Source organism: Amborella trichopoda, chromosome 5, assembly GCF_054954075.1.
Source record: "Amborella trichopoda isolate Santa Cruz 75 chromosome 5, AtrichopodaSantaCruz75HAP2 v2.0, whole genome shotgun sequence".
In the NCBI taxonomy this organism is placed as follows: Eukaryota; Viridiplantae; Streptophyta; class Magnoliopsida; order Amborellales; family Amborellaceae; genus Amborella; species Amborella trichopoda.
Genome location: NC_142340.1, coordinates 18609674 through 18622463, shown reverse-complemented (window position 1 = coordinate 18622463; position 12790 = coordinate 18609674). Strand labels below are relative to the sequence as shown.

Below are 12790 nucleotides of genomic sequence, written 5' to 3'. Positions count from 1 at the left end.
ATTCACCTTCATCACACATCAGGATTTTAGGAGCATATTATTCACCGCCAAGTTACTAAAGCTGTATTGGGGTGAAGCAATCCTAACAGTATGCTACTTTATAAATCGATCCTCATTGTTTCCTCTAAATGGTGAAATCCCAAAGAGAGTTTGGTTCGAAAAATATATCTCTTATTTACACTTGAGGGTATTCGGGTGTAAGGCATTGGTACACAAGCCCAAGGAACAAAGATCCAAGTTAAATGAGAAAGCACTCCTATGCATCTTTTAAAGTATTCAAATGAAGAGCTCGTCTTTAGGCTATGGGCTCCTGGGTACAAGAAGGTAATCAAGAATAGGGATGTGGTCTTTCAGGAAGTCCTTACCATTGAAAACATGAAGTAGTTAAAAAAGCCACGAATCTTCAATGGTTCAAAACTAGTCATAATTCCTCATACCATAGTAAATGAAGATGGAGGGAAGTGAAACAAGAGAATGGATCCCAAGAGTTTGACGTGCTAATTTTGGATGATATAGAACAAAGGTATTATCCTGTTCAAGAAGTATCACCTACAATTAAACTGAGAATGTTCTTTAGGGGACATAAACCATCTACTAAATACCTATCATCAGAGTATGTCTTATACTCTGAAAAGGGTGGATCAGAAAGCTACCAAAAAATCAAGGCCGACAAGTACAAAGGGAGGTGGGTTAAAGCTTACCAAGAAGAGAATGAATCCTTATATAAGAATCACACCTGTTATTTGGTAAAGTTGCCTAAAGGCTAGAAAGCACTAGAATTAACCAAGAGGAAGAAGGAATACATAACAAAAGTACCCTATGGGTCGGTCGTAGGAAGTTTGATGTATTCCATGGTAGTCGGTGTAGTGAGCAAATTCATCGCTAATTTTGACAAGGTACAATGAGCAACAGTCCATTCGATATTCAAATATCTCAGAGGAACATCCAAAGTGTGTTTGTGCTTTTGAGAAGGTAAACCTCTATTACAATGGTACATAAATGAAGACATGACTGGAAAACTAGACTTTAAGAAGTCAATCTCGAAATATCTACTTTATTTTGTAGAGTGAGTTGTTTCATGATAGTCCAAGCTACATAATGGTGAGAAACTATTGCAATTGAGGAAAATCCATATCGGCATGAATATGGTAGTTATGATGTCTAAGACCTTGGCCAAAGACAAGCAAGAGTTGTGCAAAACTATGGTTTGTATGGGTGTCCCTCCCAAAACTAAAAAGGGAGATTGTTAAGTGTCCCATGCCATGAGGTAGGGCACCAATGGTACTCCCCATTTGTAGGGCTTCTCATGAAGAGCAAAAGGATGACGTGTTGACCAAGTCAACATTCCATGTAAATAAGATCTCACGTGATGGTTTTGGTAAGCGATATCCTCTTATCTGAGGGGCTTAGGGCTCTCTTGATTGGTTGTCTCTCCCCACCTTGGGCCACTTCTTTGGGTGTACCTCTTTCAGATATAGAGAGCCTTCTCTTAGAGAGAAGAAGAAGAAATACCTTCTCTTAGAGAGAAAGTTATAACTCCCCAAGAGAGAAGAAGAAGAAAGAGAAGCTACCATTTTTATTGGAGAGAAAAGAGGAAGAGAGAGAAGCTTGTTAGAGAGAGAAAGAGTGAACAATTTCTTTTTGAGTGAGAAAGCCTCTAGAAATAAAAGAGGCCTTTGAGAAAGATAATAAAAACACAGAGAAAAAACACTTTAGAAAGAAAAAAAGCCTCTGAGAGAGAGAACGAAAACCTACAGAGAGAAAACCCTCTAAAAGAAATTACTAGTTTCCTACTCATACACATACACATTAATTTTGGCATATTTTTCTGCCCCCATAAATCTGGGTTCTGCTGTGTCCATCTACATTCATGAGAGGGGTTTGGACTAGGTGAGCTTAACAAATGGCTCATTCTCTCTAGAGAGTCTTCAAGGTACTTCATATTTGCTTCCAAGTCAAGTAACTGAGCAGTTAGAAGTAGGATAACTTGTTCAGCTGGCTGGTTACCTAAGTTTGGGGTACATGACCCACTTATACTAACTGATAGACTGGCTGATTTGGTTGCCCCGACGATTGAATTTAGGGAAGGAACTGGGTTAGGTAGAGTAGTTGTTGACCTATGGATCCACCTAGATTATTTGGTCGAGCCAGGTTGGACTCACCTAGACTCACAATGTTTCACAAGAAGGCTTACAAAATTGGGTGTTCACATATTGACGATTGGAAAGGATCCCCTGGGATATTGTGGTCACTAGGCCTTTAAGGTTGACCTTGGTTAGCAGGGTCTAGGTTTCCCTAACATAAAGGTTGACAACTAGGGCCGAACCCTTGCTTAGGTGGTCCACTCCTAAGAGGTGATGGACTACAGGTAGAACCATTCCTCTCTACAGTGTCAGACTGTAAGAGGGTGCCATGAACACTACTAGACCACGTAATCCCTCGAGGGAAGCTTGGACTAGGATGCTGATGACTAACACCACACATGTGGCTTGGGCCTCTACTCTTAGTAGGTGGTTCTTGGTTTAGATTGGCTAGCTCAAAGAAACCAAGGGTTTGTACGTATGACACACCTTGCTTATGTTGTCTGGGTTGAATAGTGTATCTCGGTTTTGTTAGGTCTTGCAAGAACACCTACACTTAAGGAATTTTTTGGAGTTGACTCAAGTCGAGACCCTGATTCTTATTGGTATTAAGATAGGTAGGTGGATTGCTTTTGTGAGCTTTGATTTTCTTGACCGCTAACCGAGTGGTTATTAGGGTTAGAATGGTGGGATTGATGGGAGGGTAACTGACCAATAGGGTTAACCCGACTCAGGTGCTAAGGGTTTCAAGGATTTTGACATTTGGCTTAACTTGGCCATGCCAATCGGACTTGATGCTAATACATATGTATGGGAGGATGATCCCTGGTTTAGTTCTTTGGTTATTCAAGGTGTCACGGGTCCCGCAGATTAAGTGGTCCATAGTTACCATTTGGCGACCATGAGAAATACTGACTTGGAGTGGACTATATGGTTCCACATGGCTAGAGACTACACTCAGTCACACGAGTACTATGGGTTCGAGGAGCACCTATGCCTCTCACGTTGGTGACTCAATATCTTGGGCCTAGGCTGGGATGGAGTCATAATGTTGGCACTTGAATCGGACCTCACCCTACTTCAGTCTTGGAACATGATGTCTAAACTATGCTTAAACTAAAGGTTCAAAACAAACTTAAGATAGACCAAACCAAATTGCCACTTGAAAATATTTTAAAATTCTAAGGGTACGATAAGGCTCAAGAGGGGTTCCTAACTAGAAAGTTGAAATGTGGCTAAGTTACAATGGCTATCCAGTAAGTCCCAAACCACCCTCATGGGTATTGCTATGGGATCGTACTATATATGGGGTGCTTTGGGGCAAAGAATTGCATAATCCCCAACCCACCTGCTTCAAATAGCCAGGTTCTCCTCTCAGTCTTAGTGTCGACTTCTGGGGTGTTCAAAAAATTTGAAAATTAATATTTAAGTCACTAATGTGCAAAAACGAGTGGAAACGAGCATACGTGTAGGTCGGTCAGGAGGTGTGACAAGCATGTGCAACAAACAAGCAAATAAGAAAATTCTAATTCAAGTAAATATAATTTTTTTTTACTGAACTAAACCATAAAATAGAAATAAAAAGAAAATCAGGTGTGAAACATCCACTGGAAATAGTTAGTGGGGCCAGAACCTAAATTGGGGAAGTTTCAGGCGTGCTATAATGCATCAACGTTCTTGGCGTTGCTAGAATGCCCATTGCATCACTGAGGGCTTAGACACTCTGGTTCCTCTGTTTTGCCCTAGACAGTATTTTAGCGGGGAAATGTTTTTATGCTTTCCCTACATTTTAGCGGGGAAATGTTTTTATGCTTTTCCTACAGCATAGAAGTTCTATCCTCCCCTATCATCCAGCCGTTTAATTTTGATCAAGAGAGCCACTCACCGTTTGATCTTAGATCCGACGTCTTAAAGTATTTTATTTTTATTTTTTTATACAAATTGTATGAATTTGGTACATGCCATCTTCTCATTGGGGTGCACTTATAAAAAATATTAAAAATAATTTTTCTATAAAATATAATGACCAAAATACCCTTTGAAGCTCTCAAGGGTATTTTGGTCATTTTATTTTATTAAAAATATTTTTTTTATATATTTTTTGATAGAACGAGTTTAATAGAGGAATGGACATCCAAAGTTTGGTTTCAAAATAGTTTATAAAAAAAAAGAAAATGGTGTAAAGACGTAAAATTGTGATTGAGGCAATCTTAGCCCTCCATTCAGAATGGACGGTTGGATAAGGGGTAGTATATAAGTTTTATGTTGTAGGGGAAGCATAAAAAGCATTTTAGTGTCCTCTATTGGTCAAAAAAATACAGGGGTGGCAATCAGTCCAGGTCCAAATGACTTGGACTTGACCCGGGTCAAGTCCAGGTCTGGGTCAGGATCTACCTTGGACGCTATTGGGCAAGTCTAGTTTGGGTCAGGTCCGACCAACCAGACCCCACCCGATATAAAATATTTAAAAAAAATGTTAGACATGCATATAAAATATATTTTTTATTTTTTTATTTCTAGATCCGGGTCTGGAACCTAATGACTTGGACCCGACCATATTTAGGTCCAAGTCACTTGGACCCGACCTAGGATCCAAATCCATGAGGGGAACATAGTCTAGTTGAGTCTCGAACTAGATCAACCAGGACCCAACCCAAACCATTTCCAACCCTAAAAACAAGCCTTGGAACAAACTTTCAAGGTCATATCCTGATGGGTTTTTGGCACAAAATCAAGCTCAACATGCCCTATGGTAGGTTCCAAACAATTCATAACCAAATCCGGAAAGATCTCTGATGAAATCCTCTCTAGTTTATGCTTCAAATTCATATGAGCCTTTTCTCAAACTTACATTCAAGACTCGTGTAAAGTTTTGACAAAGCTTTACCTTGTCTGCCTTCCTAACACAATCTACATCCTTTACCCAACTTGGGACGGGTTAAGAAAAAGTTTAAAGGCCTCACCCTTCTTAGACCATAGTTTATGCTTCAAACTAAACAATTAAAATTATTGACAGAGAATAATGGGGTTTGTTGAATTACATATGAGAAGATAGGTATACATAAATAGATCTCCTCACACACTGTCAGCGAAGCCAAGTTGAGATCACACAAAATCCATAAAGAAACAAAGAAACGGAAAGAAAAAAAAAAGGGAAAATAAATTAAAGATTAAAGGAAAGAAAGACTTCTTAATCCTCAACCCTAGAACGTCGCTTGAATAAGTTGAAGCGTTCTTCTTAGGTTTTGCTTTTCTTCATCCTTTTTTGAACTAGGATTGTGAAATTGAACTAGGATTGTGAAATTAGGGGTTGATGGTTATAGATAATTAGAGTTTCTAGGGTTTGAATGTCCTAAAGTTAGGGTTACCTGAGTTCGAGGGCTTCTAGGCTCTAGGGTTTCTCTAGCCCAAGGGATTTTCTCTCTAATTTCTAAGGAATCGTTGTTATTCTTTGTTATGGGAGGCTGGAGGGCGAATTATATAAGCTCTAATTGGTTCCCATTTAAATGGGGATTATGAGTTCTAGGTCTATCTTTAGGCTTTAACTTTGACTAGTCATGGATTCGATCTTCTATAGGGTTTAGGACTCTAGAAAATTTCCCAAAACAGTCTTCTAGAAGCCGAACCGGAAGTCAGGCCAAAAGAGAAAATTGTTTATCTGGATGCGACCAAACACCCCAAAACATTCCAAGACCAAAAACGACACATATCATGCTGCTGGCTCAGATCTTGCCCAGATTTTTTTTGGGTGGTGTTGGACCTACTGTTGATTCCTTTTTTGGTGGTCTGATTTGATTTTAAGCTGGTTCGACGGTTCCAATCTAAGGTTTTAAGGCTTTGTCTAGTATTTTAGATAGGAGCAATGATTTCATGGAACCATTATATTGTAATATGATGCAACAACTTTAAAAAACTATCTTATGCCCATTTGTTTGATCCAAATTTTGAAATATACACTTTTTTTTATTCTAATGAATAATTACAAAAAAAAAAAATTTTGAAAATACATCCTAGAAAGTATTTTTTTAGCCCAATTAATATAAGTCGTTCATTTTGGTGAGCTGTTTAGATCTAGGACTTAAAAAATGATTTTTGTATTCCAATTTTTTTGGATGGCTTTATTATCATTAGATGAACAATGTTAAAAAAGAAAAAAAAAATTACTTTATAAAGACTAAGATCTTGAAATTTACAAAAATGAATGCCCTAAATTCATTTTTGGAAAAAACTCATTTTGATCATATCTTTTCTTTTTCTTTTTTTTTTTTTTTTTTTTTTTTTTTTTGGGGGAGGGGGAGGAGGTTGATTATTGATATGAAAAGAGTGTGTGCAAAATTTCGAATCCTACAAATACTACAAACATGATTTTCTAGAAGTGTCATTGCATTATACTATGATACAACCATTGCATTAGATCATTGCTCTTTAGATAGCTCTGTATCAATCAGGATATCTCTAAATAGATTTGCGTTGATTTGACTGGATTTGGACAAATTCAACACTTGTTCTAAGGAATATTTAATACTGCTGGTCAGTGTGTACTATGCTAGTATGGTTTATAGTTCATGGTTACAGGTTGCTGAGAATTTAAGGTTTTCGAATTAAGGAAATTCAACAATTTCAAATTGGGTGTTCACATATTCATTTCAAGGAGCTCTCGATTGTGCCTGAAATGCTAAGCACTTCAACCCTTAAAGTCAAGTCAAGGAAAATATCTTCCGGTTTATTTTAGAAAAATAAAAAAATAATAATCCAAATTCACTTAAAATATTTTCAATATATAGAGGATATTTCCCAAAATTTTGGAAGTACAAGGCGTGGGATGGAATAATTTGAGAGTATTGTTGATATATTCAAAATAGTGGGGTGGATCCGCTTCCCTTTAGTTGGTGCTGAAGTTGAAGAGCTTGACCAATTTGGCTGAAGCACAGCAAATCTAATAACATTGCTAAGAACGATGAGAATGTTGCACATCAAACATATTAAAGAGCGCGACAAATCAATACATTTTAAACCAGCAATATAACAGAATCCCATATCTAGCCTAACAAAATGTAAGTATGTTTACACAGATAATGCTGCCGAAAGTTACAGGTCTAAAACATGGAATGGAAAAAATTATTGAAAAAGAACAAACAATATTGACTGAAGTAGAAAGAACAGATATAATAAGCCTTTTACAATGTGGTACATCACAGAAAGATTGTTCTCTTTCAAATGAAAAAATAATAATTTTTACACTACACCTGCTGAACTCAGATATGAGTTAGCTCTTCCCCTCTTACATGGAGCAACTGAGTCATCCACAATATGACTCACTTCCTGTCCTTCTCAGGCAGCAACGTTGGACTTTTTGAGCACATACTAATCTTGTGAAGCTCCCTCATTCTATTTGCTGGATTACATAAACCTGAAAATTTCCCAAAACACCTTCAAGCAAAAACATACATCTTTGCTTGCACATGCAAATACCTTCCACAAAAACACCAAAGGCAAATATACCTTTTTCTTGTATTTTGAACTCAACAAAAACAACATCAATCTAAAATACAGTGGACATGTCAGAGAGGAATGTATTCAACTTCATAAACTAAAGTAATAGAATAAAGAAATTTATCAAATTACCAACTTCATAAACTAAAGAAATTTATCAAATTACCCACAAGATATGAACAATTTAACACTACCTATATCTTTTGATGTAATATCAAAATATCTATAAACAAAAATATGATCTTGAGTTGGAATATTTGCAGTTGGGCAAAATGTTAAATAGTTCATCTCTGATGGGTATTTTGACACCTTTCCCAGTGGAATATTACAGAATGGAACAAGGTTTCCAGCACAAGACAACTAGACAAGAGAAGAAATTGCTGAGAGCTCTCCGTGATACACAAATTGAGTATTTCCATTAGTGAAGTAATTAATCATAAACAATGGTGGTCATCTGTTTTCTCATGTCCTGTTAAAATGGGTAATGATAAACACATTTTGTCATTACTCGGCCATCAATAGGGTGATCCTATTGCATATTTAATTAGCAAAGTGATGAGAGTAATACTGTCCTATGGTGTACCTTTTAGCCAATCACTTCAATTGCTACTGCAATTGGTTTGTCTTTGGAACTGCCATTTCTACCCAGCAACATAAGTATCCTTTTAGTTCTTACATTATGGGTTTCAATACAATGTTAGACAAGCTAGAGTGAGCCAAAATTTGTTAGAAGAGATAAAGGAGACGAGGAATGCACTGTCACATACCAAGATGAGGGAAAGCTTCACTAGTTTTGAATAAATACAATTCTATTACTTAAATAATGGGCAATGATTGTACTGACCTGGGACATTGCCAATTTGCCAGCCACCAATGTGTACATGGTAAACAACAAGTACACATTGTGTACATACATATTGTAACACCAAAATAACGCGCATTCTTCCTGCACTGCACGTTGCCCACGAGTATATGGTCCAAACTCAAGAGTTCAAATGGCAATGGCTTGTCCCTCAGTCAATCAGCCAACTCTTTCATGAGTTGCTATACCCACCATACCCTAAGCGATGTATCTTCCTTTGGAGGGTCTCGATGATGGCGACATTGTTGTCCCCATGGAAAGAGAGGAATACACGCACCTCCCAAGGCACAAATTCTATCCTATAGTCCCTTTGAGACCTCATAGAGCCAAAACTATAATCTGAGCCAAAAGGTATAGGCTAGTTCTAGACTTCCTTCTTACTACCTTTCTCAACAGCTGGAAGAATGATGCAGGAGAGAGAAAGAGAGAGAAAGAAAAAGAAATGGCTCAAAATCAGGTACAAATCAAAGTAACTTAAATATGATTCAAAGAAAGAGAAATAGCTCAAAATCAGGAAGAAATCAAAGGAAAGTAACTATGATTCAAACATAATGAGTTGAAGCTAATAAAGTCTAGTTTCAATGGCTAGTATGAGGGTCCAAAGACACTCCAAATGGGAACTCAGTTCCTAATTTTCTGAGTTTTACAACAACAAAACATCATTTCCAGCAGGGTAAGGTCTCCCCTTTTAATAGATTTGGCTTGGCTTCAAAGTCATAGCTCTCTTAACTTTCCAAGGAACATTAAATGGACTCTACCGCTTCCCAAGTCATGCAAAATACACTTTCTCATGCCATGGACAATACCACTTTCCAAGAAAAGATTTCAAATTCAAATTATATCATGTCCCTCCTAATTTTTCCACACCCAAAATTTAAAAGAATCCCCTTGACTTTTCTGTAAATTCCAAAAAAGTCTATTATAGAGAAAAATCCCCAAAATAACCCTGCAAAGCAAAAAAAAAAAATGTAGTCCAACATAAATCAAAACTTTCTTTTATTTTCTTCATCAATCTTCCCAGGTTAAAGAGAACTCATCCTCTAGTTTGAACCGGCAATGAACTCCTCAAGGGCTTTTGGATCAATCTTCATCAATTGTTCTTTAAAAATCCAAGACCTCTTTGCATCAGCTGGCCCTTCCATTGCACTAAATGCTTACTATAATTCCCTCGGCGGGTGGATATAATGCGGTTGTCCAAGATCCTTTCTACCTTGTCCTCCTTTTGCTGAGGCAGATGGGCTTCCCAACTAGCACCAGCTTTTTAAACAACCTCCCCATGATACTCATAGAGGTCGGAAATGTTGAAAATAGGAGAAATTTCATATCCTTCAAGAAGCTCGACCTTGTAGCCATTCTGCCCCATCTTTTGAAGTACTCGACAAGGGCAATCTTCTTATATCTAGGCTTATGATAAGTGCCTCTTGGAAAGCGCTCACGCCTTTGGGCTGATCTCCTTCAACAATCCCATTGACAATGGTTGACCCCCCATCTGTCCCCCATTTATTTCGAACACATTTCTCCCCTCCCTGGTCTGAGGCGGGCATCACTTTATGGAGAGCATTTGTGGCAGCAACCCTCTCGGTCATCTGGCATGAGAGGAATAGCAAAATCCTCCGTAGTCAATGGTTGCACCCACCAGCTCTAATCGAGAAGGCCAAATCCCTGGTTATTTTTTGGGCAACTCACAACAAACTTTTTAGCCACCTATCTCTCTCAGACTTCCAGCTCAACTGGGCCACCCTGATGAATCTTTCATCATTCAGAGTTCCTCGTGCTTCTTTATGGAGACCCCCAGAACCTGGTCAGGTCAACTTCAACTTAGATGGCAGCTCTTTGAGAAACCTAGGGCTAGCAGGCATTGGGAGTTTATTCCGTAACTCTGAAGGAGTCATCCTATGCTCCTTCTCCCTTTGTATTGGCCTTTCGGATTCCACAGTCACAGAAGCCCAAGCACTTTGGAAAGGCCTCATGAATTTTGATCCATCTTGGGGCCAACCTCTAATAGTTGAAGGCGACTCCAAAAATGTGTTGGTATGGGCCCCGGGCAGTTCTTTGTGGCTGTGGAGACTCTATGACATTTTCGACGAGATTTGACAACTTCGTATCTCGATTCCTATATTGTGGCACCACATTTGGAGAGAAACCAATCTCGAGGCTGACTCCTTGGCCATTCAATTATAAACTTAAACTCAAAGCAGGGAAGCTATGTAGCACCTCTTTGAGCAAACGTTTTCCCATTTTAGATACTTGTCCATGTTTAGCTTTCTTTCTGTATAGGGTCACTTGATTATCCCTTGTTGTATAGTATACTCGCCTGTAGGCTGCCTTTATTCTGTAGCTTTGATTTCTTTCAATACAAAGTAAACAAATTTAAAAAAAAAAAAAAAGCTCTCACATCTAAGATACACCATTACCAAGTCTCCTACTTCAAAGGTCTTTTCAAGTCGTTGCAAGTCGGCATTAGCTTTGTACTTGTCATAGCACTTTTTAGTCTTTCCCAAACTTATTAATGGAGGTCTTGAATGTGCTCAGCCAAAGCTTCCACATCATCACAAGCTCGCAACCCTTCGGGCAAAGGGACTAGGTCAAGCACCTTGCTTGCTGGATGACCATACACCACCTCAAATGGAGCTTTCCATGTGGACCGATTAAGGGAACTGTTGCAGGCAAATTCTGCCTGAGGTAAAACACGATCTCATTGAGAAGGCATGCCCCTGACAACACTTCTCAACAAATCTCAAAGGCTCCGTTGACGACCTCGGTTTGGCCATCAGTTTGTGGGTGATAAGCACTGCTATACTGCAGTTTAGTGCCTAACTTTTTCCACTAGGTTTTCCAAAAATGGCTCACAAATCTTGTGACGCGGTCTGAAGTGATGGTCTTTGGCACACCATGAAAGCGAACCACCTCCTTAAAGAAGAGATCAGCCGCTTGAGTCGCATCTAAAGTACTTTGGCAAGGGAGTAAGAGGGACATTTTAGAGAACTTATCTAGCACCACAAAGATAGAGTCACACCCTCTCAAGGTGCAAGGAAGTCCTATCACAAAGTCCATACTCACATCTGTCCATGGTCCGTCGAGGATAAGTAACAGAGTATAAAGACCAGTGTTTTGAAACTGACCCTTCGCCAACTGGCACACTCGACAACACTCAACGAACTGGCTAACATCTCTCCTTTAGTTTAGGCCAAAAGCACTTTTCTTCCACAAGGGTTGTGGCCTTATCCCACCAAAGTGACCACCAAGATTGTCACCATGCATCTCACCTATGATTTGGATGCGAAGTAACCTCGGGAATGCAGAGCCGACTCCTTTGAAGAGAAAGGTCATCCTGCAAAACAAAAAACAGCACATGTTTCCTTATCTTCTTGTGCAAGTTGCTCAATGATCTTAGAGAAGTAAGAGTCAGTAGAATAAGTCTAAGGGGGGGACTCAAAACCCACAACCGAGGTCGCAAAAGTACTAGGAAGGTGATACGTCCGACTGAGGCCATTTGTCACTTTGTTTTGGCTGCCTGATATGTGGCGGATTATGAAAGTGAACTATTGTAAGTAAGAGACCCACTTGCACTTGGAAACTTCAAAGCTTCATTGTTGAAAATAAGATAATGAGGTTGTGCCTCCAATGACTCAAGGCTTGAACCACCTCCTAGAATTCCACATCATAGGTAGAATAACTAAACTTTTCCCCACTCAGTTTCTCGCTAAAAAAGGCCACAGTTCTGCGCTCTTGGCTTAGGACACCTCCAATTTCCACCTTCGAGGCATCACTCCACTTGGAAGGCATTTTCAAAGTCTGGAAGTGCTAGGACAAAAGCTCTTGTCATCCTTTCTTTCATGAATTTGAAGCTGTTTTCAACAGCTGAAGTCCACTCAAACACCTCTTTCTTCATGTGATCAGTTATGGGCGCTATTATTATGCTGCTGAAGTTTCTGATAGATCTCCCATAAAATGTTGCTAAACCATGAAAACTTCTCACCTCAGTCACTATTTTAGGTGTCGGCCAGTCTACAATGGCCTGTACATTGGTAGGATCCATCTTGACCCCTTTGTATGACACCACAAAACCCAAAAATACTAAGTTACCAATCAAAAATGAAATTTTTTTTTTTTTGGGGGATTTACAAATAACTTTCTTTTCAAAGGATATCCAACTCTTACTGTAAATGCAACAGATATTCATCAGTGCTTGCACTATAAATGTGGATATCATCAAAATATACCCCTACAAACTTGCCAACGAATGGGCAGAGCACTTGGTTCATTACTTTCATGAAAGTGCTCAGAGTAGAGAGCCCAAACGGCTTGACCAGCCACTCATATAAGCCTTCGCGCATCTTAAACGCAGTCTTCC

General features: G+C 38.9%; 1 protein-coding gene across 4 annotated transcripts in view; it reads right to left on the bottom strand.

Annotated features, from left to right (window-relative positions):
• Positions 1–7061: 7061 nt before the first annotated feature.
• Positions 7062–12790, bottom strand: part of LOC18448218 (putative beta-1,3-galactosyltransferase 12) — a 39080-nt gene continuing 33351 nt past the window's right edge. For all 4 annotated transcript variants that reach the window (XR_016056072.1, XR_016056073.1, XR_016056076.1 and 1 more), the window contains exon 7: positions 7062–7491. Coding sequence is in view for 1 of the 4 variants with exons in the window: in XM_011630227.3 (XP_011628529.1) it covers positions 7397–7491 (95 nt within the window). In the remaining 3 variants the exon portion in view is untranslated. The remainder of the gene's footprint in view (positions 7492–12790) is intronic.